The sequence below is a fragment of the Battus philenor genome, unplaced genomic scaffold, assembly GCF_028537555.1.
Source record: "Battus philenor isolate CCGP_79_NKW_IND1 unplaced genomic scaffold, ilBatPhil1.0.hap1 SCAF_2, whole genome shotgun sequence".
In the NCBI taxonomy this organism is placed as follows: Eukaryota; Metazoa; Arthropoda; class Insecta; order Lepidoptera; family Papilionidae; genus Battus; species Battus philenor.
In genome coordinates this window covers 5,489,564-5,516,926 of record NW_027181682.1, presented here as the reverse complement: position 1 = coordinate 5,516,926, position 27,363 = coordinate 5,489,564, and the positions used below count along the sequence as shown (strand labels likewise).

At 32.7% G+C, this 27,363-nt stretch overlaps 3 protein-coding genes across 4 annotated transcripts; 1 reads left to right on the top strand and 2 right to left on the bottom strand.

The window, feature by feature from the left end:
• Nucleotides 1-171: 171 nt before the first annotated feature.
• LOC137922171 (integrin beta-PS-like) lies at nucleotides 172-6,580 on the bottom strand. Its single transcript, XM_068765075.1, has 8 exons — nucleotides 6,441-6,580; nucleotides 5,947-6,347; nucleotides 4,665-5,160; nucleotides 3,915-4,243; nucleotides 2,955-3,065; nucleotides 2,199-2,406; nucleotides 1,135-1,525; nucleotides 172-447 (listed from the first exon to the last, which is right to left on the bottom strand). The coding sequence occupies exons 1-8, from the start codon at nucleotides 6,573-6,575 to the stop codon at nucleotides 227-229; spliced, it is 2,292 nt and encodes a 763-aa protein (XP_068621176.1). The 5' UTR covers nucleotides 6,576-6,580; the 3' UTR covers nucleotides 172-226.
• A 1,543-nt stretch (nucleotides 6,581-8,123) lies between these two features.
• LOC137922037 (protein bric-a-brac 1-like) lies at nucleotides 8,124-12,416 on the top strand. Of its 2 annotated transcripts, none has more exons than XM_068764874.1 (6): nucleotides 8,124-8,382; nucleotides 8,457-8,666; nucleotides 8,894-9,034; nucleotides 10,123-10,498; nucleotides 11,349-11,463; nucleotides 11,930-12,416. In XM_068764874.1, exons 1-6 carry the CDS (start codon nucleotides 8,200-8,202, stop codon nucleotides 12,153-12,155), a joined length of 1,251 nt encoding a protein of 416 aa, XP_068620975.1. In that variant the 5' UTR covers nucleotides 8,124-8,199; the 3' UTR covers nucleotides 12,156-12,416. The 2 variants fall into 2 exon arrangements, with proteins under 2 accessions (XP_068620975.1, XP_068620976.1); XM_068764875.1 differs by having other exon boundaries at nucleotides 8,457-8,648; nucleotides 11,930-12,412.
• A 2,356-nt stretch (nucleotides 12,417-14,772) lies between these two features.
• Nucleotides 14,773-26,854, bottom strand: ninaC (STKc_myosinIII_N_like and MYSc_Myo21 domain-containing protein ninaC). Its single transcript, XM_068764873.1, has 16 exons — nucleotides 26,564-26,854; nucleotides 25,793-25,897; nucleotides 23,285-23,664; nucleotides 23,120-23,210; nucleotides 22,759-23,040; nucleotides 22,072-22,460; nucleotides 20,758-21,306; nucleotides 19,959-20,251; nucleotides 19,304-19,602; nucleotides 18,656-18,945; nucleotides 17,507-17,656; nucleotides 17,273-17,376; nucleotides 17,129-17,197; nucleotides 16,874-17,061; nucleotides 16,057-16,256; nucleotides 14,773-15,649 (listed from the first exon to the last, which is right to left on the bottom strand). The coding sequence occupies exons 1-16, from the start codon at nucleotides 26,852-26,854 to the stop codon at nucleotides 14,773-14,775; spliced, it is 4,557 nt and encodes a 1,518-aa protein (XP_068620974.1).
• Between the last annotated feature and the right edge of the window lie 509 nt (nucleotides 26,855-27,363).

Here is a 27,363-nt window from a genome sequence, read left to right as displayed (position 1 = left end):
TAAATAACAGTAATTAATCTGTACATTTACCTTTAAAAAATCATACTCTGTGCATAATCTATTATATGAAATACTATTACTAATATATATATATATCTAAAAAAAGAATTTAAAATAGTTCACTGTCACAATTTGGGTTTTGCGTTATATAATAAATTACAGTCTAAAAATTAATTGTAAACACATTTGTTACGTAAAAAAATGAATAATAAGGAAATATTAGAAATCAACTAGAAATATTTTGGTTATACATGGTGTTTATATAAGTGGCGGCGGGTGGACGATAGTGCGGGTTTACGATGCCTGGAACCGAAAAACCAGCGGCGGCGGACTTCTCTGCAAAGTTTTTATACTCCCTTGCGTCGTATATATCCACCAGGATCTTCCAAATGATAATCGTCAGTAGACCGATTAATAAGAGAACACCAAACGGTACTAGTATTGCGACTGAAAAATATAAATGTTTTTATAATAAGGAATTGGCTTTCATAGGTGTAAGGCAACAAGTTACTAAGCAGCGAGTTATTTGTGAAAAAATGAATTTATTTATCAGCGGAATTCATACCTTACTAATAAGAATTTGTGTAAAGAAGCGACATTATGATTTTAACCAAAAAAAAAAACTTATTTACTTTTTCTATAAAACATAATAGCAAGGGGTGGGTAGGTGTTACAAAAATTATGGACTTGCAACTTACGAGAATTAGCGTGGCCACAATTAATAGTAACGAAGAAAGGCCTGGATGGTGCCAATTTTATATATATGATGTTATACGCATACAGGTATTAAGAAACTTTATTTTTGACCAACGTAAATATTTTTTTAAAAAACAGACAAAATTTACTATTAGTATACTTACAGTCATATCTATATATACATACATATCGCCTAAATTATGTTCTCCGTGGTACGAAAAACTTTTTTAATTTATAATATATATCATTTACAGGGGTTCGCGCCACCTACATGGAATTTTGAATACGGGTAACGCAAGACCGATCTTCATGGCAATCTTTACCCATATGTTTTGCAAAGAGATTCTATTGGCTAATATGATCATGATGATTTATATAGTCGATCGATGATTACATTTGTATCCATACAAATTAAAAATAATATAAAATGTAACTTACATAGTAAATTAATTTGAGGTAACGGTTCTAATTCCTTTTGAATGATGACATGCAATGTGTTTGGAGTAGAAAGTGGATATAGGTACTTGAATATAAGCGTTCCATTTTTCATCTGTTTTTTACACCACTTTACCATCTGTTGATCCGGTAATGTTTCATTCAATGTGTCCACAATTCTCACAACCGTGGGGGCTGTCTGATTGTAGGAGCTGTCGCAGTAGGTTTTGTTATATAGATAATTGCATGCAGCGTAATCTTCAAGCTCTTGGCAACGTTTCTCAGCAAACTCGTCGCAACTATCGCAGAAACGTCCAAAGCAAGTTCGATTGAGAGAATTCATTTGAAAGCAGACGCATTCGCCGCATACGCATTTACCGTTCCCCGAGCAAACCTGAAATAAGAACTAAAAATTACAACATTATCATTTCAACCGTAGTATGCACCCAATTAGATTTATAATACGCCATAAATTTCCACATGATTATCACATGTGAGATATATACAGCGGGAATGATTATTATCAACACGTTAGCAAGAATAATCATAATCATGACAATTTAATGCTGGTTTTTGGCAAATTTAAAAGGCAATACTGAACTTGTAACGATATGTTGTTCACTCTTTCGAATTAAATTCATAAGGAGTAAATAGAGTTTTTTATCCTGACTGAAATGAACTATGGTGTGTAGTAAACGGCATGACTGTTCCATGCGGAATAATTTTATTGTCAGAATTACATGACTATTTACACACCCGGAACAAAATTATGAAGTGGGAATCCTTAATGATTTCGTCAAGTACATCTTGTATCAAGAAGTTGTACTCTTTTTGCTTAGAGTACGATGACATCTGAGCAGCTAAGGTTCTATCGAAAAATTCATTTCATTAGCGACTGACTAAGAATCGCAAGCCCTAAAAGCAATATTTATGACTACGACTGACACAAAATGTGAAGAAAAATTTCGCGAGCTAGCCAGTAGATTGTGTCCAACGTACTATTTAAAGGTAGGCCTGTGTTATAAGAACATAATGAGGTAGATAAATATATTTTAAACATTTTATACCTCCTTGGAGTGCGCGGCAAAACAGCTGTCATTGTCTAAAGGACACTCACAGCCCAAGCCAGTTCTATTTTGAAAGCATTGACATTTTCCGTAACGACATAAACCATATTCGGCGCACAGTTTTCCCCCAGGTGATGGACAGGCAGTATCATCATATTGGCAATGATCGCCGTGAAATCCCTTATCACAATTTACACATTTTCCACAGCTGAAAAACAGGATTGTAATTATTAAGGCTTTATACTAAGCCCCTTGTCTAGCAGTGGACCTCGTATGGCTGAAATAATGATGATGGTCATGACAATAATGTGTGGTGTGTTCACAATACGATTTATGCCACAACTATCGCTATTCAGAGCTTTCATAACAAATACGTTACCAAAACTCATTTGATAGAATTATTAAAAACAGATTTCATGTATTATGTATACTGAATTTTAAGGAAAAATATTATTACTAGGAAAACACGTACATTAATATATTTGGATATAAACTACCAACTTTAAAAGAATTGCCAAATTTAATTTTAAGCTATTTCAATAATAACTTTTTATTCTGATTATATAATGAACTTCATGTTGTTTTTTTCAGTCTTGATAGTCTGACGTTTAACTTCATAATCATTATCGTCATTAAGCCATAGGACGTCTACAATCGGACATGGGCCTTACTCATAGATTTCAAATTTGACCGTCTGGAAGTGATATTAACATGGTCGTATTTTCCTCGTGTTTGACTACATATTAGTAGTGATACCTGCATGTGCCTCTTCCACTGCAATATTGTGTCGCTAAAGGGTTTATTTTACACTCATCTAAATCCTTACTCGTTGTAGAATTCCCTTTACACCTACAGTCATCTCCGTAACTGAAAACATTATTTTTTTTGTTTATTATTAAAAAGTAGAAAACTTAACATATAAATATTTTTTTTAAAATATGACAAACAAATTCGTTTTTAACAGAAAACAATGTGCCGATAATTAAAAGTAGTTTGTAGTTTTTGCTAATGTAACAAATTTGTTTTTCTACATCTTACTTTTATAATTATTTGACCTTTACATGTGAGTCAAAATAATTAAACAAAAAAAAAATTGTTGTTAACGATATTATTTGATATTATTTCTCAATCTGCCATTTTATGAATTTTAACATTGACTAAAACAATCTATAATTTGACGGATATTTCTTTATTGCCTTCCTATCGTTTCCGATTATATGTACACAATGATTATAAGACATGTGCGCTAAATACTCGTATAATAAATGATATTGCCATTATTGCATTTTAAGATTTCTAAATTCGAATTTAAATAATTTATATTTAAAAAAGAATCAAGAAAGTAATATCAAGTAATATATTTAAACAAAGACTCCTTCGATAAGTCATTGCAATATTTTTTTTAAATAATTAATCGGTATTAGTTTTTATCAAAACGCGTGTCATATTAAAAAAATGAATCTGCAGCATTATATTTTTATGATTAAGCCATACACTTATAGGATTTTTTCTAGGGACGGTAGGTCTGGAGATCGAAACAACACGAAGTCCAAAGTAAGAGTGCTTCGAGCTTCGCCCGTATTAATACCGACGTAAATGAACAATTTTCTGTGAAATTCCCCTTTTCGTCGCGCCGCTGATGATGACGTAATGTTGCTAATACACACTTTAATATAAATAAGTTATTTGAATTAATCTTGATCAGGTTCAACTCACTTGTTTTCGTTACATTTGCATATGCCACATTGATACAATCCGTTTCCGCTACATTTTGTCGAATTAGTAATAGAAACTTTTCTTTCGCAGTCACATACACAATCAGTCTTTACAAAGATTTTTAATTTCTCGTTTAAAGCCACGGGCCCAACTCGTACTTCGCTTACTGAATCAATATCAGGGCATGATTTTACTTTTAACGTAGCATTTATGTTCACGGACTCATTGTGTTTTATAAAACAATTCCCCGCTTTTCGACAATCTGGTTCCAGAGAGAGTTCGATATGCGGTGGTATTTCGATGTTTATGTCTACGCTTCTTATTAACTCCTGAAATTTAAATGTTTGTTGTGAAAGACAATTAAGAAATTTCTATTTTCGAAACCATGACTTCTACAATGTTTATATTGTTATTATACCGTGACTATTTACCCGCGTTTGGGTAACAATCAAAATGTAGTCACATTATCACTACTTACTTGTACACAGCACAAAATAGAAAATCGTTTTTCGTGATTACTTTAAAATACTTTTTTTTCATCGAATTGCGATTTTTTTTACTTTTACTACTGCCCAAATAAAATTTGCAAATTTTACATAGGACGTCTCGCCTAAAACCCTTTTAAGATAGCGAAGTGTGCGGTATGTGAATTGCAACATGTCAATAATTTTTGACAATACATAGTCTGTTAGAGCAGTTTATATTAAAATAAAACCGTACTATTAGGTAAATACTTAATGTTTAACTTACAAGATATTCGTTTTTAATCATTGTCACCAGATTTGAGCCATCATTCAATTCCACATATTTTGCACCACGTATTTTCTTTGCTAATTGTTCATATTCTTTTTTAACATCAGCAATCGCAGCGAATATTATTTTGATATTATTTTCGGTGGCAACTTTATTAATTTGACTAACAGATGGATAGTCAAAAACCAAACTCATGTTATAGTTATTGTTATCGAGGTGACATTTCATATCGTTCGGTTTCTCTGCTCCAACAAATTTGCCATCTCCGGCGCTGTGGTACGTGGAATCAGTGGCTAATATTATAATTCGTCTTGCACTTTCTCTCCAACCTATTTCCTTTAGACATACCATCGCCTGCATTAGAGCATCAAATCCAGCCTCTGGGTCATCATTATTGGACCCAGTAAGGTTAACCTTAAGAACATTTTGAAATAATACCATGTTTTGTGTTAGAGACAATTCATTTTTAAATGAATATGCTACATTATTGAATCTGAAAAATAAACGCAAAAGGTATAATAATGAAAGGACCTGGTAAATTTATAAGAATCTTCAGTCATGAAAATATTATATTAATTCAAAAATTTTAAATGAAAAAATTCTCTGATGAAATAAAATCCATCCAGGTCGATTATAGCGTTGGAGATGCGAGAGCGTTTCTAGTGAGGCTAGGGATGATGAACGCTCAGGTCTTTGGAACCTATTAGGATATCATCGCACTAAAGATGTTATTCTGTTTTGGCGTCCTAACGTTGAATTATAATTTACTATACTCTCAGTACTTATAAACGAAAGTCTACGACCATTATGTGTTACCAGTGATGAATTATGGAGTTGAAACGGTTCCTTATTCTGGGCATCATTAAACATACGGTCGCTTAACGAGCCATGGAGGGCAATGCTTGGGATTTCTCTACGAGATCTAGTCAGGGCTAAGTAAGTTTCGTAGACTAACAAAAGTAATTGAAACCCAGTTAATCGGCAATTTGAAGTGGAAGAGGTTCTAGAGTGAAGAGCATGGACTAGAAAGCACCTCGTGGGATGTTCATCCATTCTAAATTGACAGACAGCCTGGTTAAAGTAATTGGAAGACGCCGGATGAAGAGTACTTCCAACCCGTCCCATCGGAGATCTCTGGAGGAAGTTTATGCCTAGCACTGGTGACATAGAGATGTGACATAGCACGTTTGCTTCGATAATTTAACTATTTAATTGCGATCTTTACAAGACTATTCCAGTAACGGTACCTTACAATAGTTAAATTATATGTAAAGTTTACCTAGAAAAAGGAAGCGCCGGTTTCTCCACAAAACTTCCTACACCCAACTGAACGTTATTTGTTAGTTTCGTTAGCTCTCTGTATATTTCAAACCCTTGATCTCTTAGTTTTTTCTGATGTACCCTCATTGTATAAGAGTAATCCATTATGTAGTACACGTCCAGTGGATAGTCCTTTGCGGGTTTATAAGCCATGTTAAAATACACGGGTACGCCTGGTCTGACTTTAACATTTATTATTTGTGGCAGAAATTGAACCACTTTAGTTCCATTTTCACCGGAATTGAAAGTATCGTTTTGTAACACCTTGTAAGTTTTAGTAGAAATAGACACGTGTCCTTCGCACCAGGTCGAGTTTTTACTCATTTCTAACGGTTGACAACGTTTCCCTTTGAAGTTTTGCTAAAATAATCACATGTTATTTTTGTAACATTAAATCGTGAGGTCCGGAATAATATAATCTTACATATTTAAAAAAAAATTATAAATACTCACTACGGAACACCAAACACAACTTTCAAGTGCATAGCCTATACAATTTCCACAAGTTTTAATGTCATGACAGCCAGTTTCACTTAAAACTATAACAAATCTCATTAAAAAAATGTAAATAATATTATATAACATCATTGTGCACTCGTGTTCTTCAGATTAACGTCCGTTTTACACAAGTCTTTAATTATAATGACCCGATTTATTCATATCAAATTAACATTACGAAAATAAACATGAGTAATAAACATGTGTATTTATCCGCCTAAACACAGTATCAGTAGTAAATTCATTGTTATTGTCTTAACATCTTGTGAAATTTAAAACGAATTTATAAAGTATGCATGTAAAGAGCTATCTCCTATAGCAATAACAAAATCGGATCAGTATAAATGTATGATTGGTGTGCATAATTTATGATTGGTGTGGGTAAGCTCTGCATGAGGTGACCAACGACAGACAGTACGCGGGAAGTCCAAGGATGTGAGCAACCAGCCCTATATTTTGCAGTTAGCATCTGAACAATTACGATTAAATTGTAAAATTTAATTTAAAAGTCAACTAGTCGGTTATTTACATCGGCATAAATAAAAATATTTAATGTTAAGAAAAATGCAAAAACATTTGGAGTATTGATATTCATTGAAAAATATGACTACTGATATATTGGCATAAATACTCAACTGACATAAAAATAAGTATTTCAAGTTCGTCTGTAAACCACAAGCAAGGAAAATGTTTTGCCACACCGATAAACACAGTAGTTTATTAATTATCTCATTTTTGATTCAAAAAATAAGCAGCTCCGGATTTTAACGAGCTTTGTTAGATAACTAGAAGTAACGAAATATTGCAAAAACTTCGCATTTATTGTTACCGAACTTTTGTATCTAATATTTTTAATACTTTTAATTATAGAATGAAAAAGTATTTTAAAAAGGCATATTTTTGATGGTATAATTCTATTATTGCGGTATGGCTTTGGTATGATTTCAAGCAGGGCCGCTTTGTATATATGAAGAAAATCATGAGGCGTATAAAGAGACGAAATTTTTTATGCCTCTAGTGATATCTTTCATTTACCAATATAGATAGGCCAGATGAGCGGTGCAACGGTAAAACATCTTTACCTAGTTTTAAGTTTTATATTTAAGCTTGTGACCTTTTAACCGGACGAGCGACAAGTCTGAAGTCTGAATTCTGTAACAGTGACTTACTATGTTAAATTATAATTATCATCAAGTTATTCTTGTTTCCTAAAATTACAAAACGCGTTAAATATAATATAAAATATGTTTGAGTTACACACATGAATAGAGTGCAGTGTAGGAATTAAATGTCATATAATATTTGATAATTGAATATTAAATTTTCATTACAAAATTACATTTATATTTATTAAATATTAATGAATAAAATGTTATAAAGAAATATTATAAAAATTTAGCTTTTGATTAAAACGTAAAAATCAATCTACCTTTAGTACAAATTAATATATTAAGTAATGACATTTTTTTATTTGTTTAATTTTAATTATTTCGTTTACTTTATTAAAGAGGCGTTATGTTTAGGGGGTATAACTGATATATTATATAATGACAACACTTACATCACTTAGTATGTCTATGTTCAATATGTTTTAAATGGCAATCTTCATATTGTTTTCCTTCATTTTAGATTAGCGATTGTAAGCGTTTTGTTTTGTTTGTTTTAGTTCTATTGCTTCAAAACAAGCAACCTGCATGTCTTCAAAAGGTTAAACATGGCAAACCAAGAGATTAGTCTTAAATGGAATGGATATCAAAGCAACATATTATCCAACGTAAAAGAACTTTATAAAGATGAAGGATTATCTGATGTTACATTAGTTTCAGAAGGGCAGAGTTTTAAAGCTCACAAAGTAATTCTTTCGGCGAATAGTTCTGTGTTTAGAACGATATTTCAGGTAAGAATTCTTTATATTTATAAACTTAACATTTTCCTTAATTCTTCATCTTACGCCCACTCTTTTTTCTACAGCAAAACCCCCACAAGGATCCAATTATAGTACTTCATGACATCAACACTGACTCTTTACGGACTCTTTTAACGTTTATGTACAACGGCGAGGTTAATGTAACAGAGGACTTTTTGCCTGTACTTTTAAAGACTGCAGAAACTCTTAGAATTTGTGGTTTATCAACAGGCAGTGAACCAACCCGCGAAGATGACGTTAGTATGGTAGAAATTGTATGAGAAACATTAGTTTTTGATTTTGCTTTTGAATATTGCTTTAAGTAAAGTATGTTTTAGCATTTAATATGTGAAATTACCAAAACTAAATGTTCATGTAAATATATGAAGTGTGATTTCAATTTACAAAATTTTTCAGGCTCAGTGCATATTGCAATATACTAAAAGGCATTACAAGCCTAAAATATTCATCACATTGAATCTAAAACAATCTTTAATTTCAGAAAACTGTTTCCAATAATGTGAAAAAACGTAAAAAGAGTGAAGTGGAAGACAATAATAACAAACCTAAAAAGCCTCATACTTCTGCTAAGTCAGATTCAAATGCTCTTAATATTATTAATGCTGATTCCTTGAAGAATACGGTAAGTAGATCAATATATATATAAATATGTGATATTTAAACCTATCTACTTATTACAACTTTAAAATCACAAAACTTATAAATTTTAAAATTAGTAGGAATATAACTAATCACTTAGTTTTACTAAATTCCAATATAAAAGTGGTTGTAGGAAGTGTTCATTAACTTTATGACGAGAGCAAGAGAGAGCTAGTGTTGTAATATGTGGAAAGCAATTGTATTCCAAGAAGCGAGTGCACAAGTGTAATACATTTGCTTGTATACTGCCAATGACTTCAAAGATATATATTTTTATTAATGTATCTATTAGTAACTCATTGTAGATCTCTACGTAATAACCCAGTGAAAAATTACTTTAGGAAAATATACATCTGATTATACAATCTCTGATCTTATAATTATAATTATATACATATATCTCTTCAAAAATAAATTCAATATTTCATAGTACATTTGTGTAATTACATAAAAAATGACATTTCTGGCTTATTTAAATTTGAATTTCCTCATTCAGTTATGATTTTATTAATATATTCTTAACTATTTTAAGTTTTTTAACATTTTGGAGTGTCAAACCAAATATCAAATTCACTGTCATTTTAAGTCACCGTTGCTAGTCTCCATTTACTTATTAAGAGATTAATCATTACTATATTACTTATAAACCAGTAATAGAGCTTGAAATAGTTTTAGGAAAATTTTATAAAAAGCATCACCTGGATATTATATTCTTGAACCCACTCCCCTGTCATTGTCACACTATCAAACCTTACAAAAGAACCTCCCCCTTCTGAATATAAACTTACATAAATTAATAAGAAGCTGAAAAAAAATTATCATATCTTTATTGTTAATTGACTAAAGTTTTTTGAAATAGTTTGATATATCTGTTTGATATATCTGCAATTGACATATAGAATCTCAAATGGTTAAAAAAGAGTATAATATCTTTATGGTGATTATCACATTTCCTTTGACCAGTATGCTTCATTGTAATCTCTTGTCACATTAAGCAAATCTCCCAAGCGTGTCAATATTTTATCAAGGGCAACTTATACACAGTTAAAAAAAAAAATTCAATTCCAACAGGCCATTATACCTAAAGTTGAACCAATTGACTCCCCATTAACTGACTATTCCGGAGATAACACAAATGATACAGATATTGCATTATTAGAAGATGTAGAAAAGAAATATTCAGTAAGTCCAGAGAGTCCATTGGAAAAATCTGTTCTGAAGGAGCGTAATGTAAAAAAATGGATTAGTGAAGTTAGTAGTACACAGCCTTGTCTTAATGTAGGCAATGATAAAACAAATGGCATTGATTCTGTAGATGAAGATAAAGATAGTATAGAAATTGACAAGGAAGTTGAGACAGTACTGCAAAGTGGAACAATTGTGGAAAGTTTAAGTATAACTACTGAAAGCCTCAATTCCGTATCCAGTGAGGTTCAAAGCATTAAAGGTAAGAAAAAAGTATACATATATCATCATATAGATATAAAACACAATATTTTTGCTCAACTAATATATTAGGAGTACAAAGAAGGTAATGTTGTTTTCTTATGTTAAATTCACATTATTACATTTTTAATATGTTTTTATTTCTAATCAACAACATATTCACCTTTGTTAGCAACAACCTTTCAATGCTGAAGCAGTAAAAATCTATTGGTTTTTCAGTGAAATATGTGGACGGAAAGAACATTACTTTCTGGTCCCCCTAATACAGAGGAAATACATTTAATACTAAAGTGCTTATTATTACATATATATTCCCAGTGTAACAATAGAAGTTTTAATAATGCACTAACAACATAATGGAATTACTATGGCATAAAAGCAGGATTGTACATGTACCAACTTTTTTTTAATATTTGGTAATTTTTTGAATAAAGTGGCTCCATTGTTAATTATATATATCCATCAGTCAAAGCCCAATTTAGATTTAGTTGAATCATGTTTCAATGTTAGTTGTTGGAAATATAAGCAAAGACTAATTTTCAGTACATTTGAGTATCTTGAAAGGATATTCCAGACTTTAAATTTATTTTTAAAAAACTTGAAAAACTAAGCAAGGAGCGGGAATGGTAAAAGGAAGTTTTTAATTTGATTGTGTGAAAGTGGGTTGCTTTTTCTTGTGTTTAATGTATTTACTTAGATAAGTTGACATTGTTACCATTGCTCATGATAGAAGTTATTTTAAAAGCATTTGCTACAATATTCTGTGTGTATGATTATAATTTTTGTAATAATAAAAGGCAAGTTTGGAATTTTATCGACTTGCATTTAATTTTTCATGTCTTTAATTTCAGATAAAACAAGCACATGTTATGCAAACCCCTCCTTTCCATGTCCATTTTGTCCACGTGTTTACAATAGTTGGGGATATAGGAGGAGGCATGTAAAGTCTAGACATATGACTAATAGGCAAGTAATTTAATATGATCCATGCTCTATTTTAATATACCTAAAAACTTTAATGATGGGAAAATTCTTTTGTTATAGAGAAATAGACATTTCATTAGAGGTATACATATTTTTCCTTATAGATATATAAATTAACTTGAAAATATCTGTCAAAAATTATATTGTGCATAAACTAAGCAAAAATTGTGCAATTTAAAAAATTTCAAATTTACTGTTAACTGTCTACCATCATTTTTGCTTGGTACATGTAATGGTTTGAATTGATGGTTGCTGGAGTCTTTAGATTCTGGAAGCCCACAGACTGGCAAGCACAGCATAGGGTGTCTTCCCAAGGTGGACAGGCCCTTCTAACCATTCCTATGAGAAATCAATGGCTGATATGATGAGTCAAGAGTAGATAAAATTAAGGTCTATATCCTGAGCTGTGAAATAAAACAACAACTTATTGAAATTCTTTATGTTCCAGATTATCATGCAAGTGGTGTATCTCAGTCTTGTCATCGACAGGTGCTTGGTATTCGCATGCCACGCGGGCCCATGGTGTTCCGCATGAGGAGGCGAGAAACTCTTTGGTGGTGATGGTTGAAGCACATGCTGTGCTCACATTAAACGAGCCTAGTGTTACACAGCTCTTGGGCCAAGTTGGAATTTCCGATACCAATGGTAGTAGCATTAATGAAAAAATTAACTAAGGTTAGAGTTTCACACATCCAAATAAAAAGTGATATAACTAAAAATTTGACCTAATTTCAATAACACTGTTATAAGCTGTCAGAAATAAAACAGAAAATATTTTTAATAAGAATAAAAACAATGTGATATTGTTTGCATTATGTATACCGGATAACATAGTCACTACACGAAAATATTTTTGTACATTTTTGATAAGAAATTTTAAATCAATCAGTCGTAATTTTTTATACATATATAATATTATTATATACTGAAACCACGATTTTGTGTGTTTTTAAAATGTTGAGCTTATATCCAAGTTCATTATAATTTATAATTCTCAAGAAGTTTCATTGATACATATTTTTGCAGTAATTTCGGTGAATTACCTTAATAATCAAGGAAAAAATTGTTTTGCAATTTTTTTGATCACTTAAAGTATTACAATTACAAAATCATATTTAACAGTTTTGCAATGGGTTATTTGAATTTTTGTTTTTAAAACTTATTAAAGACCTGATTGTTTTTTTTTTTACTTTTTTATTTAGTTCATGTTATAACAAATGAAATTATTCTTTTTATATATTTTTTTCGTTGTACCTGTATATATATAAGCATAACTTTTCAAGTAATAACTTTTTTTTTAAAATTAGCAATTATGATTGAAACTAACTTTAATTACAATATAGAAGAAAAGAAAGAAGAAGAACAAGTAAAATGCAAGTTGTAATCAGATTTATTATTCCTGAACGAATTTTGTCCAGTCCATATGAGGCATTCAATTACTATTATACAGTATGTAATCAATAACAATTATGTATTTTAGTTATGAATTAATTGACTTTTATTATTTGTAACAGCTTTACAATGTTTTTTTTGTGTATAACATTAAAGTATATAGTGTTGTAATGATCTCAGTTCAAAGTCGGAATTAGTTAATTAAGCTTCATAATACTTATTTCAATGAATTAACTTCAAACATTGATATTAATATTTTCTTTGTTATTTTTCTCTATTTATTAAGCTATTTACTTTCTATTGAAATATTTCTTGATGTAATTTTTTATCTTTAAATATATATGTAATAATAATACATCTTTTTGAATCTTTGGTGAAAAATAGCAGATGGGGCAATTCAATACTAAAGATAAATATTTGTTACTTCAGTTATTTTATACTCTTCATTGACTGCACGCTCTTTAATAATATGACTGAATTCTAGAGTTTAAGAATTTTAGCTTGTATAAACCAATTAATTTTTGTATGCTGGTACTAAGTCTATTTGGCAATAATATTAGTATGTGATCTATATATTTGTAAGGAAAGGTCTATATATTAAAAATACACCTCAACAGTATTTATTTGAGGCATAAATTCTAAAAAGCTATTGAGAGGGATATATTTGGGAATGATATAAAGAAATAAAAAACATATTTTGTGTGACGTTAGTGTAAGTTAATATATTATAATTATTGATGAAATTCAGGTTAAGTATTGACAACATAATATAGGTAAGAGTAATATTTAGTATTATTTTAAAATATTATTCTTCTGTGAGTTCATGACAATTTTAAAACAGGTGTAATGTTTTTTGAGATTAAGTGAGAATTTCATTGTGGATATGTGTGCTAACTAGATATTTTTTATTAAAAAAATGTTTTTCATATCATGTAACATTTTGAAATATAAACGCTGTTTTGCAAAACTAATCTAATTGGCATGAACTCACATTGTCTATATATTAATGAGCAACATATCCATCTGTACAAAGATTGAAATGAGCTTTTGATGAGAACTTGAATTTCTCATTGTATCCTATTGATAAAACATGGTTTGAAATTATTCGAATGGATCTAATTTAGCATTTTACCAATTGCCAGACTCGTAATGAAATTAAATATTCATATTTGCTCGAGTTTACCGGAGAATGTGATATATATTTATTAATAAGCAGCCGCTTAAATTAACTATTTTTGTATCATCATTTATTTTACTGTATTAAATACTCGTATACCGTTTATAATAGACAGATTTTAATCTATTTTTATAGTATATTACCAAATAGTTGCCAGCCAGATTCCTATACAATTTAAATTTTCTTTGACTACACAATTTTTATATAATTTATGTATTGATATTAATAGGAGGACCACACTTTTGCTACGAACTATTTTATATACTAATGACCACTCTTTATAATAATTAATTAATAAGTTACCAAAGCAATTTCTGATAAGAGATGTTAGCATAAGAAGAATGAAAATTCATATATTTTTCTACGTCATTGAAATTCCCTGATGTATATTTAAGGATGATATTTTCAAATATATAATCGCCATGTCTCGCTGTAAGGTTCATTTTGTATTTGATATAATTAACTTTATTGAGATAATTTATTATTATGTCCAAACTTAATAATAACCGAATCTTATGATGACTTAATTTAATATGTAACTTATGGCTTTAAAATTAGTTGTCAGGTAGTGTGTGAAGTGGAGGGGTACGCCATAATGGAAGAAGTGTTTGAGAACTTCTTATGCAATGGAGATTAAATATATTTTTACATGAAAATAATATGTTTTATTTTGGACGACATACGAATCCTTTAGTATTGTAAGGTAAAGGTTAGACGATAGTTTAGAGATCGGCAACCGCACCTTCTAGTGTTATACCTGGTGCAATCTCTGTTACAGTTGAAGCATCGGATTTAGACTCTCTGGTGGGGCTGGACAAGTCGGTAGCGGAATCAACTCTATTGGAATCCGACATGAAATATTCTTTAGATTCCTCTCTAATAAATTCCTTAGGTGATCGACTTTCGACAACGGGCGTCATCTTTCCCGGAGGTACTTGTGACGTGTAATAGGGCGTCGATTTAGATGTATTCAATGACATGTCATATCTGGGGGGGACACCTCCAGCTCTGTCGGGAGATATAATGTACTTTGGTGCTGCCTGTTTATCTTCGAACATATCTAGTTCGTTGTATCTCTTCATGGAAGCTCTGTTCTTTGGTGTTTTTTTCAACATGGCTTGAAAGTTAAAAGGAGGATCGTCTTCGCTTAAATCATTGGTGGATTTTGCCAAGGCTTGGAGTTCTTGTATAGGATCCTGTACATCGACGTCGAATGTGTGCATGCTACGGCTGAAATTAGTTCTTCGTATAGGAGAGCTGCTGTTCTCTAGTACATCTGTGTCGTCTCTGGGACTAGCCCAAGGCGTTGGGGGCTGGTAGTAGCCCTGGGGTGATTGGTATGTTTTTTTCTTGTAGACAACTGGTCGGCTGCCTGTGCCGACGTAATTGTCCGGGGCGACACTCGAGGGTCGGCTAATTAAGGTATCCTCAGATGGTAGTTTCGGCAATGGTTGCATGGGGTCTCTGCAGAATGGCATTGTTATGAGGGTCTGAGTGCTCGCCGATAGCATGTAGGGGTCGGTTTGTGTCGAATATCCACGTTTCAACGGTTCATCCCACTGCTCGTGGTCCGAATCGTTTTGGGTTGCAAATGTGTCGCTATAACCAGATATCAAAGTGATTAGTCCATAACGGTTATTCATTTATTACATTGCTATTATTATAAAGCAGACTACGTCACAAAAGCGGGTATCAATTTGGGTTGCGCGTATGATATTTCATGATTATGCAAGTCGGCTATACAATAATGAGCTTGGACAACACATAAGGGCATAAGAAATGGTACATTGCTTACCAACAGTCTTCTGAAAATATGATTTCTCGATACTATTCTCTCTTGCTTTAAAAAATCTGTAGAGTACCTTGTATTTCTACTTTTTAAAAACAAACTTGAGAGAAAAATACTTTTTAAAATGAATGTATTAGAAAATGTTTCAAAATTAAAATGGATGTAGATAAAAAAGAGGAAACAGGTGTTGGATTTACGGCATTGAATTAATACTTACGTGCTCTTCACGTTAGGGTCACACATGGAAGAAGTGTCGTAGAATTGTAGTTGATCGATTCTGAAAGGCAATTTCCATACTGTCGGACGCACGGATCCTAGAAAAGTGTGCTCTTTTGCATTAGGATCAATTCTATCCAACAATACAGATGTATTAGTATTAACCAGTCCTTCAACCATTGCTTGATTGTATATGTGAATCTGTAAATAAAATATTTTGCACGAGTTTTTTAATTATCTAAAATTGCAAAAATAACTATATAATATCGTATTAGATATGCACAAATGTATAAATTAATATTTAACATCAACTTAATCTTAATCGCCACAAATTATGTTAAGTGTTAGTATTTAAAAAAAAATAAAGAACTGTCGTTAACTAAGACTTAACTTGTATTCTAGAACCTTGACTTAAATTCTTGAAATGTAGTAAAATAATGATTTAAAAGATGACTTATTGAACATATTCATATTACATCGTCAGTTTATCCACATACGCCTACAGTTTGTTTGCATAGATTCCTTGCACGGATAAGCTTAGAAAATCTGGTGAGGTTTACAGTTTTCAGCAATGTAGAAGGTATAAAAGCTAGACGATGGTCACCTACTTGCTGGACTTACATGACAAAATGACGAAAAGATTCGTGTTACGGTATATTATTTGTCAAGTAGTCAAAGATAGATATTATATTTTCATTAATGAAATAATTTATTTTCTGTCTAACTTTGTGAAAATTCGAATTATCTAAATCTGTAGATATTATATTTAAACTAAAGTTTGTTATGAACGTATTATAAATTATAATGGTTGTTAGTACCTGCTGCGAAAAATGCACGAGATCCTGATATCTCATCGCTCTATATTGCAACAATACTTGGAATATCGACCGACTTTTCCATTTCATCGCGAATCTTTTCAGAAAAGATGCTGTCTGTTCGTCGATTTGACCCGAGGATTTATTAATGAGAGGCCCATACGCTTTACGTACCATGTAACCTCGGTACGCTGAAACGAAAGAAATAAGACATTAATTCTTAAAATTTTATGTGAATTTATTTTTTACAAAACCAACCCTTTTGAATCAGCAGTGCCGCTTCATCATCTGTCACAGTCGCGGACTGTTGCTTCTTTAATTCTTTAACTGTAATAGAAAGTTTTATTTTTAATAAACGAGATAATACAGATTATACAATTATTTAATAATAATAATACTTACTGTGCATAATTTTAGATTTATTTTGGACTGTTTTTCTTTTAGCTAAGAAGGCACGCATCATACACTGCACTTTAATTATTTTCTTTACTTGTGTTTCATACAATCTGTTATGGTTAATTATAATGTTAGAAATAGATAAATATTAAAAATAGTTTTGAAGTTAAAAAAGTTAGTTAAACATATATTTTCGCGAAAAAATTAGAGTAGGTGATGTGTAATAAAGTTTTGCTTTACCTGGATAGAAACTCTTCGTTATAATACTTGAGGAACACCTTCGTTTTACCCAACTCCCAACCTTCCATTTTCAAACGTATCAAGAGTAGACGGCAGTTATCTTTCGTCTCTTCTACAGTTTCATCAAAATCGAATGCCAGAAAACGGTATCTGTATTTAGAAGACAGAAGTTACATTTTGATTACAAGTATCATTTTTTAATTTTCTTTTTAAGGTAATGTTTTTTATATTCACCGGTTTGAGAAAACTCATGTCATGTATGAGATGAATAAACGCGGACTTAGGGCTATATAAGATTATAAAATTAATGTGACTGGCGCACCGGTGTTACATTTGGTAGTATAAAAATTGGTGAACATTCAAAAAGCTTTAACATCGTGGCGGGTGCTGGAAGAATATTTTCATATTTCTTCTACGACAAATAACTAATTTTTTGAATATATAAGGAATAGTCAGTCGGCCCACAAAGTGGCCAGGCGGCCTTGTTAAGGTCGGAAGTCATTAAATGTAGTCAACTTTCAACAGGTCCTATTGGAAATTTACAGGGAGGTTTGTGCCCAGTATAGGACGTCTTACGTTTGAAATTATGACGATAACGTGTTTTGTGTATCCAAGTTCATAAAGTTTTTGTGAAATTCTTTAAACAAAATTGTTATTAAGTGATAAGGAAGCTTGTCAATCTTGATCACAAAAGAAAACCCGTTTTAGTTTGTAGCGAGCTCATCCCAGATGTAACGCATTTGGAACTCTCGTAGCCTTAAGTTGAAGTTAAGTTATAGACGAACTCAATCTGATTTTAGTTTCTATTAAATCGGGCTTTTCTGGCATTTTCCTCCTGACATACATAAGGAGTCACCGTAAATGAATCTGTAGATAACCATAGGAATAAATAAATGTGTAATAAGTATAATAAATAAAGCGTAACCACTTGGTCGTGTCGCTTCTTGCGTTGTTATGACTATAATTCATTTATAATCATTAGGTTTTCTCAACATAAGTGCCGACATTTTTGTCCCACATTTTACAAATCTAGAACGGTCTCTTTAGCATGTGCCTGTATATTTTTGTTAATTAGAGGACATATGTCCTCCACATTTCCTATGTTGGTAGTAGTAGTTGATATGAATAAATTATGACAATATTTTATACCTCCGTATGAACTCGGCGAAAGGAATACGGCAGGAGAATCCCTTCTGCCTCGCTTTAGCTGTATCCAGGATAGCGAGCGCTCTGAGCTGCTGGCGTACGACTTCGGCTTGGAACCCACGAGGACTGTCCGTCAGGTCCGCTCTTACGCACCGGACGTAATGCGTTCCGCCACTGCCGGGTCCGATAGACAGCTGTTTGAGGATTTCTAAGCTCGTGGCTCTGTAGGTTGCCGCTGCTGTTCTCATTCTATGACTTTGAGAGTAATGACCTCTGGATACCGTGTTGAATTTCTGTAATACGATTTAAATCTGTCAATGTGACTTGTCATACGCAAATAACCTCTGCCATAGTGAATAGCTATGAGTTTAAACTCGTTCCTTTTAAAGGAAACTCGAAAATAGACGCAAGGTGCGATTTTTTTTACGAAAAATAACTAACATTAACATTAACATCCATGTTTTGTTGTTCTAATAGCCGTCTGCATAACAAAGTTGCATTGCCTACGTGGCGAACCTATTATGGTCACCACTGGCTCTATTTATCGACTAGTTTAGAGAACCAAATATAGTAGAAAAACAGCTTTTTTAATTTATAAAATAAGTTAGGGCTAAAGGATAACCTTATCGATTTAAATAGAAAGTAGCTTACTCTAGCTTTTATGTTTTCCATTTCTTTCTCCGGCTTCGATCTCACAGCAGACGTCTTCGGCTGACAGGAAGATATCGTCAGATTTCCAGTTTTGGTCAATTTGTTCTTGAACAATTGTTGAAGCGTGGCATTGAGCGATGCTCTCATAGTTTCGATCATTTCAGGTGGAAGAAAATCTTTGTTTTTATCAGCCATTTCTCTGGCGTCGTAGTTCACTTTCCCCGTGTAGTGCGCTACACTGAACTCATGGCCCCCCGATAACTTAATATAGGGACCCTTACTAGTTGTTCGTATGGCGTCTGTAATTTAGATAGTATGATGATTGTAAGGGATTTAGAGAAATCGTTTATGTGACTTTAGTAAACAGGAAGTGTTGTGTCAGCTGCTAACAAAGTGTTGTGTGTTAGTGTATTATTTAATACGTAAAAAGAGTAAGTTGCTCGCATGATCTTTGGTGCCGCTTTTCAACAACATACGATACGCCAGAGGATAAGCAGCAGATGGCTTTGTGGATAAATATGTAAAAAAACTTTGATAAATTCTAAGTCGTAAAAAGCAATAAAACCAGTATAGTCTTAAAATATTCCTCAGTTACAAAATAAATAAAATTATCTCTCTCAAAAAGAAATCGCGGTAGGTAAAAATGATTGCATACTCATAATAAACTCTTGTGCACTTCCAGTTCGACTAGCTTCATCTAATATGTAGAATATTCCAGAAGGTCGCGCCATGAGTTGGTCAACAGAGCTCTTATTGTCATAGTAATGCAAGGGCGTTGCTGGGATGTCTTCTTGCTGTTCCTCTTGCATCTCCCACGCGAACATTCTTTGATTATACAGAAACTGTAATTGTTCGTTCGTCGTATTGACAATAAGTTGTTCAAGACGATTTCTATGATAACATTCGAAACCGAACATGTCTAGTAAACTGACCGAATATTTATCACCGCTGTAAAATTAAAAATTTTTCATTATGAATTTTTATATTTTCGAAAGACGTAATCATAAAATTAAACTAAGTTTTAAAGGATTTTAACAATTTGATAAACTATAAAAGTACATCTATCCATACATATACATCGTTTGCCAATGAAGAAATTAAAAAGGGTCCAAATTTTAACAAAGAAGATATTGGGATTTTCTACCGTTTAGAGAAGCCATAACTAATAAAATTAAGACCTTTCAGCTTAATTTGGCTTTCCAAATTAAAAGCTTAATAAATTTTGAGCTTATTCTGCGCCGATCAGATCAAATACAACAATTAACAATATTAAAGAACCTCGGAATAACTACGACATATTGAATACATATTGATTACATATCAGTTCTACCCGAGACTGATTGCCGAACACTTGAACACAAAATCGTGTCACGATAAAATATTCAAGAAATTACGTAACAAAATTTAAAATTTCAGTTGTTTTTAAGAGAACATGATATTAAATTGAAACTCACAAGACTGAGCGCATAAAAGATAACTTGGAGTTGATCAGATTTATCATCCAATCGATCAATCGTTTGTAAAGCGTACTTGCTAGTGTATCCCTTGCATCCCTGGCTTCGTCAGTAGAATGTCTCTTTTTGATCGCTGTTCCTCTTTCGATCAAACAATAGTTCAATAATGCCCAAAGAAATTTCACTTCATCTAGTGACAGTAGCTTGGCAACTTTTTTAGCTTCTTCTGGATTTTCTATCTCAGCAGTGCCGTTCTTGCTATCCTTAAATCTTACATTTCCAAGTACTAGTATAGCGGCTAGTACAGTCTCTAAAAATGTAATGTCTTCCTCTTCCCAATCGAGAATTTTTAAATTCTCTACAAACTCCTTATACTTAGCTACATTTTCCGACGGCGTTTCACGCACACCTTTCATTCCTCTCGGCGGTTCTTCTAAAATCCGTAGATACCGATGTTTTCTGTATTTTTCTAAACTCAAGTCCGTTAATCTATCATCAGCTTCCATTGCATCATAAAAGTAATAAAGCAGGTTAAAGTTTGCGTGAGTCCTATAAAAAAAGTAAATGTATTAAATTGTAAAAATACAATGTGGCAGCGTAGATTGTTCACCTACAAGGTGTACAGACGACCTTGTCTTGGCTTCTGAAGACGTTAGACACAGGTCGCTTCATACCGGTCCTGTTGGCGATCTATGGGGGAAGTCTATGTCTAGTGGTTGAAAGTCCTATGATTAAAATTATGATGATGAATATATCACTATTAATTATTTGTTTGATTTTTTTGTATGTCTTGGTTAACATGTTGAGGATAAGTATTCCACAGTAAGTTTACGAACAGTTAGCAATTAGGCGAGCTCACTTTGGTTTCTGGAATGTCATATTTCATTAACCGATCTAAGGACATGTTGATTAACTTATAAGGTTTTTTTTTTAATGTGCGTAAATTGTGGTAAAATATTATTCATTTAATTTATAAGCCTGTCTGAAACGATAATTCTGTTCGAATTAGACGGTTAAATTAAACAAATACGTGAATTTATATACAAGAAAAATGATTGAAGAATTAATTGAAAATGACAATTCTACAAATCAAAAAAAAAAATTAAAATAGGAACATATTTATGCTAACAACTAACGGCTAAGTGGCTTATAATTATGTTTCGTTTGTTTATAATTGTTTAGTCTCAGAGTGAAGTTATGATTGGTTTGAAGATCGTGAGATCGGTAGCCAATGTTTGTTAAGTCAAGTACTCTTGTTAGATAAGTGATTGGTGTTGCGTGTGTGTTTTCGTATATTGTTTATGGGTTACATACATATCGGTAGAAGAGACGCGCCATTTCTCAAGTTGATAGAGCCAGAATATAGCTCCACTTAATTTTCCCGAACTTCCGTAAGTGACTTGCACTTGAAGAATACCTCTTGTTGAATTATGATTTACTGGCGTCGCTGCACTGATGGATGCCTGTATTACGTCATTTGCTTTTTGGATCCTCTCAGCTGTGTTATTTTTCATAGCACCTAAATAGGTAAGGTGCGATAGAGCATGAATCATGCTTGTCGTTTTGCCAGATTTACTTTCACCTGAAAATACTATGTGCTGGGGTTCATTGTGATGAAGGGCGTCTTGATATGCGCCGTCGGCGACCGCAAATATGTGAGGTTCGTTATCAGATCTTGATTTACATTCATACTTTTTGTGATACTGAAAAAGATAGGTAAACAAAATGTTAACAGGAAACTGATTTTTATATAAACAACTAGCTAGCTTGGTATGCTATGAAACAAAGTAAATTTTTTTTAAATATTGATTTTTTTAATGAACGCTTCCTTATCGCTTCTTTTGGTTGGCATTTCGTAAAATCCGTTCTAAGCTTAAACCAAGCTAGTAGCTTAAACTCTACTTGTAGAAAAGGAATATTACTAAGTTCTAATCTAAGCCTTATGGTTTTAGAAACATCGTGGTTCTGAAATGTAATAATATCGATTAATAATATACTTACGGCTTCACCATATATATCAGCGTGCATATTAGGATTAAGAATTAATAGAACATCACCGATAAAAGATGTGAATGACCCTTTTGCTAATTTAGTGTATAGTTCGGATAAGACATTGTCTTCTGTTAAAACGTCTAACGCTGCGAGGTCCTCCACTTGCATTGTTTCTGGCTCATGGACTCCTTCAGTCGTTAAGAGTCCATTCTTAATTATTCTTTCGGGAATTTTATCGGGCGCTGGCATATTAATCAAGTCCAATGCAAGCATTTTTAATTCTGTAGATAACTGCAAATAAATACAAGTGAAACGAAATTACAAAATTTTTATTATTTTTTAAAATATTTGTTATAAAATGTAAACATACGTGGTAATCATTTTCCGGTACTAATTGAATAAACGGATGCTCTTCTAGCTCCATCATATACGGTCTATGTTCGGGATTCTTTTCAAGACATCTGCAATTGAAAATTGTGATTTTAAATAAATGTACAAATTTATTACTCAATAATAAAAAAGAAACAATACGTACTCGGCAATGAAATCATTAATGTCATTAGATGACATAGATGGTTTACATACACTTGGAGGAGGATTTCTAAGTATTTGAAATAAAGCTCTAGTGGGATGCATATCTTGAAAAGGTGCTTTACCATCAACCATTTCAATAGTTGTTATACCCAATGCCCATACATCAATTCTATTATCGTATCCATCATCAGCGATGGCCACAATTTCGGGAGCCATCCAACTCGGCGATCCAATGTTGGTTCTTGTTTTTTCAACGTTTCCGTTCAATTTGCAGGACAATGCGAAATCGGTTAGTTTCACTTCGCCATCTTTAGTGATCAATATGTTGCTACATCTTATATTTCTGTGCATTATTTTATTTTCATGCAGGTGTACTACGGCCTAAAAGTCATGAATGTTTACCATTACTTATTAAATATTCGTTTATCTTCAATCTTGAATTGTCTAACAAATATCTTCAGCTACGTAGTGCAATATGAAAAATGATGAAATAAAAATACTATCTTACCGATATCCAGAATATGGATATATAAATACATGTGTATAAAAGTAATAAACATCTAGAATCTCTGGAGCAGTGTCAAGAATTGAATATGAAGTGTGTGCCATTGTATGTGAATAATCCCTTTGATACACTTTCCCCATATTCTTTTTTTTTAATGTGATTTAATAACGATAACTAAACTATTCATTGTATAGTAATAAAAATGTATTATAAGAAATAGAACAAACTAGCATAGTAATTACGTATTTATAGACATCTTTTAACTTTTTATTTTTTGATTACCTGTTTCACAATTTTAACTTAGTCTTTGGATGGGTGTGGTCATGTATATAAAATTATAACGTATAATAATTATTAGAAACTTTAAGGATACAAAATAAAGACCACAGACTGGTAATCGCAACGCAGGATATCACTTACAAGGGGGACGTCCACAAGCTTGTCTTACTCGTATTAATTCGTTTCCAAACGGTCTTTATGGATATTTATGAGGAAGGTGTGTTTACTGATCGGATGTCCTATGTCTAAAATAATGATAATGATGATGATAATGATGACTGTGTACGTGATCTTTTTACAATAAATAAATAAAATATATGATTGTTATAAATACAGCGTAAGTGTTTACATATCTATCGTTATATTCGTGTTGATATGCTAATATCTCTTAACGAGATACGTTTGGGCCAATCGCTGTATCGACACTTCAGTTTGACAGGGTGTGATCGAAGACCGCCCTGACAGACGAGCCGTCTCGCGGCGACCGCTTGCGATAGCGACGTCAACGTCAATCAAATGGTCCACGCCCCTGACATGTATTGGAAGCTACTTTGCATACGTATCGAGGCGATCGACCACTACAGCCCGCCTGCCAACTCTTCGCTTCTGATAAATCAATATCAATTTTTTTTTAGTTTAACTTACTGATCTTTTAGTTGTATTGGAGCTCTTTAAAAATGTGTTAAAGTTACATTAATAAAAAAGAAATTTAAACGTGTATGTAAATGTCTACTCGACTAAAGATATTTTTAATTATAACATGAAATTTGTAAACACAAGTGAGACTGTTGTCTTCTAGTGGGTTTGGTAATGATTATATACTGTACTATAAAGCTAATGCGACAAGTAAAAACAAGTAAAAGTCTAAATTCTAGCTCTAAACATTTTTAAAATATAACGATAAAGTTAGCTAAAGAATAATGAAGCACGAAAATAAATAAATAAACGTTAACATTCGCCTTTAATGGAACGAATAATACAATAATGTAACTTTAAATGCTTTATATGAACAAAGCTATTTATGATCAGAGTTACGATTTCAACAAAGTTGCATCATAATTCAGGCTTCGATCGAAATACAAGCGATTTAGCCTCGATAGATAGTTATATCCATAGAAAACGTACGAAAGGAGAGGACGGGGCCATTGGTATTGTGAGTCAAGTGGTTTGCATAAAGATAATATGCATTGAAATTTATCTAATTCCTTTGGAGCGTAAAATATCAGTTTGGTATCGGGATTTAGGGCTCTGTGACGTAGGTGGTAAGGGTGATTCTAAATCGCGCTGATAGGGCCCCAGGGATCGTTAGCTACTGCGTCAGAGGTCCGTATATCTTGTGTGCGCGAGCATTATTTACGATAATTGAGCGATGCACCGCGATGGGGGGCCATCATGGTGTTGTCGGGCGCTCTCCGACATTCGCCCGGACAAGTTCGACTGTTTCGTCGCGAATCACATCGTTTAAGCGGCGTGCATTTTAAGTAATGGCCCTAGATAGTATTTCAACGTACGTGGACATTCGTTCAGCAATATTTTATCCGACGTCACGCGATGAGAAGAAATCCTCGGGACGCAGATACGAGAACAATTGAGTTTGCATTCAAAGTACCCACCAATTGATTCAGCCGTTGAAAGGCGGACTGGCAGGCCCTTTGTTTTATAAACAGCGATTTCAGTTTATATGTGACGAACGACATGTTTATAGTTAGTCGAATATGGACTTACCTTGATTGTATATTTGAGGATGTAAGCGATGTGTTCCTCGGACATCTTTCTGTCGCTAGCCTTTAGTTTTCTGACAATGTCCATGACGGTTCCACAGTCGCATAACTAAAATAATGTCATTGCATTATATAAAATCATATTATACGTACCGTTTTGGTTTGCTGATGATAAATTACGACACAGCCACGATTACATCTTTTCAACAACAGTACATAATTTGTTTAAACAGGGTAAAGGGTTATGTCTTCTTAAAGTACATTTAAAAATTGCTTTATTATAGAAAAACTTCATCAGATTTAACTTTTTTTTATAACATCAATGTCCGGTTAAAACAATGAAAGTCAATGTTTACTTTCAGATTTAAAGAAGTATATTGTAATATTGTTTCTCTTTAGTTAAATTGGTGGTGTGCAGAACAGATGGCCGGCTGGGGTCTTTAGCTTCTGTTCCGACCCAAACCAGTCCAGCTGTGGGCGTCCTGCTATTAAAATTATGATGATGATACTTATCATAAGGACATACTTATAATAGGAGTTAAAATGGAGAGAATAAGTAAAAGTGATCAAGGTCTCGGATCAAAAAGCCTTCATGCTACTTAAGACTTTTTTTAAGTATATAAGCAAACATATTTCATGTTTCTTTAAAGAAAGAACACTCGTTACAACTTATCTGCCGAACATTGGTGATAAGTGACCGATTTAACTTTGATTTCTGATGTTAATACAGTGAAACTGTCTCTCTTAACAATAAAATTGATACGATTTATCTTACCTCCAGTATAAACCATATCTTTCTCAAGGATTCAGATTTTTCACAGAATACGCCATAAAAATCAATAAGGTTGGGATGGTTAGTGAAGTCCCGTAAGATTTTGTATTCCTCGTGGATGTGGGCATCATCATCTTCAAAGTGGATTTGAACTTTGACGGCAACAGCCTTGTCAGCTGCCTGGGTGTCGGTCGCTTTGAACACCTCACCGAAGATACCAGTGCCAAGTTTTTTTATAAGCTTATATCTTCCTATCGGACTCTGCAATGATGTTATGTTTAAGCCGTCCCTCATCTTTATAGCTTCGTCATAGGCACGGTAATACTTAGTAACTGAAAGAATAAATGCTTTTTAACAATATTTAACATTCTAAATATTAAAAACTTTAATGTATATTTTAATAAAGTAAATGGTCTATGGTCGAAGAAAAGGAACCGACATAGCCAAGCAGATTGGCAAGTTAAAGTAGACAGTGGGCAGGCTACTTAGTTTGCAGAACTAATGGCCGTTGGAGTTTTAATGTTGTTTAGGGGAAACCATGGATTGGTAAGCGTAGTGTTGGACGTCACTAAGTGAACAGACGACCTTGTTAAGCTCATCGGAAAACGAAGGCACAAGGCGTTTCCAGCCTATCAAGACGGTCCTACGGATAGAGCGGTCTATGTCCATCTATTGACATCTTACTGCTGAAACATTGATGATGAAATTCGTAAATTAGCTATTTATAATAAAACATTAAAATGATAGTGTGTATCGTAATGACACTATTACTAAAGTTAAGTAATATATTTAATAAAAAAAAA

Bases quoted from the DNA above. Each gene is read 5' to 3' on its own strand.
- LOC137922171 (XM_068765075.1), bottom strand. From the start codon at position 6,575: ATGATGTTATATAATATTATTTACATTTTTTTAATGAGATTTGTTATA. The intron at 4,244-4,664 runs GTAAGTTAAACA...TTTAAATTTCAG, and splicing joins TGATTAAAAACGAATATCTT to GAGTTAATAAGAAGCGTAGA. The intron at 448-1,134 runs GTAAGTTACATT...TATATTTTTCAG, and splicing joins ACCTCAAATTAATTTACTAT to TCGCAATACTAGTACCGTTT.
- ninaC (XM_068764873.1), bottom strand. From the start codon at position 26,854: ATGAGGGACGGCTTAAACATAACATCATTGCAGAGTCCGATAGGAAGA. The intron at 23,665-25,792 runs GTAAGTCCATAT...CATGACTTTTAG, and splicing joins TCCTCAAATATACAATCAAG to GCCGTAGTACACCTGCATGA. The intron at 23,041-23,119 runs GTATGTTTACAT...ATTTATTTGCAG, and splicing joins TACCGGAAAATGATTACCAC to TTATCTACAGAATTAAAAAT.
- LOC137922037 (XM_068764874.1), top strand. From the start codon at position 8,200: ATGGCAAACCAAGAGATTAGTCTTAAATGGAATGGATATCAAAGCAAC. The intron at 9,035-10,122 runs GTAAGTAGATCA...CAATTCCAACAG, and splicing joins CTGATTCCTTGAAGAATACG to GCCATTATACCTAAAGTTGA. The intron at 11,464-11,929 runs GCAAGTAATTTA...TTTATGTTCCAG, and splicing joins TCTAGACATATGACTAATAG to ATTATCATGCAAGTGGTGTA.